Raw genomic sequence first — 1,029 nt, forward strand, 5'->3', positions numbered from 1 at the left:
CCGACGAGCGCGTTGGACTTTTCACTCCGGACAAAGGCGGCTACACGCACACGAGCCGCGGTCGTGTAGCTGTCTTAGCGGCGAGGCGCGGGACCGTCTGTGGCGAAGTGGGTCGATACGAGTAGAGCCGCATTATCGATCAACACTTTCGATAGACCGAAAGTAAGATCGTTCGGTGCAGAAACCCCGGCACTGCCCATGTAACGCAATTGTGCTCGATTTTTGGTCGAGAAGTGTCTCCAAGTCTTCTGGACCCATCGATGGCCGTCGCCTCGACGCCGCTCGTCGCGGCACCATCGTGCCCGGCCTGGGCGAAGCATCGTCGCGGGCGCCAGCCGCAGTTCGACGGCAAGCCGTGCGAGCCTGCCGAGGAGGAGGACATGTGGCTGTGCCTGGCCGACGGCCGCGCGCGCAGCACCGCCGACCTGAAGCGCCTGGCGACAGCCGCTCGGGTGCGAGCGAAACGAGCAGGAGATGCAGCCGCCGCGAACACGCGCGATCGGCAGGCGCGCGACCAGCGCCGCCGGCAGCGTGAGCAGCACGACCGGCGCGCAGCGCCGGCGGTCGCCAAGACCGTGCGCCCACAACGCGGCCAGTGCGGCTGCCCGGCGCACGCGGTGTGCGGCATGTGCGTCGACCAGGGCAAGCTCGCCGCGGCCGAGCAGGCGGCCATCGACCTGGAGACGCGCTTCCACGCCTCGACGAACGTCGTCATGGACCTGGAGCGGCCCGAGGACGAGACGGCGGCGCTGCTGCAGCGCTGCGTGCACGTCTCCGACGAGACGAAGCGGCGGCTGCTGGGCGAGTGGAGCGACGAGCGCATGGCGCACGCGCTGCCGCTGCACGCATGCGCCTCGTGCGGCGTGCGGGACCCGTCGCTGACGTACACGCGGGTTGACGTGTCGGCGCTGCCGCGTACTGTGTCTGTGCGCGTAGCCGGCGGCGAAGACGAGACGCGGCACGTGTTTGAGCTCTCGCCCGAGCAGTGCGCTAAGTATCGAGGTCTCAAAACAAAAAGGTGCGCCTTGC

At 68.3% G+C, this 1,029-nt stretch overlaps 1 protein-coding gene across 1 annotated transcript; it reads left to right on the forward strand.

Annotated features, from left to right (window-relative positions):
• Nucleotides 1–240: 240 nt before the first annotated feature.
• Nucleotides 241–1,029, forward strand: EMIHUDRAFT_374441 (hypothetical protein; the record flags this gene model as incomplete). The annotated part of the gene is made up of 1 exon (XM_005760647.1): nucleotides 241–1,029. A coding segment is annotated over exon 1 (758 nt), but the record flags the coding sequence as incomplete, so codon positions are not given.

The sequence above is a fragment of the Emiliania huxleyi genome (genome assembly GCF_000372725.1).
Source record: "Emiliania huxleyi CCMP1516 unplaced genomic scaffold EMIHUscaffold_7457, whole genome shotgun sequence".
Lineage (NCBI taxonomy): Eukaryota > Haptophyta > Isochrysidales > Noelaerhabdaceae > Emiliania > Emiliania huxleyi.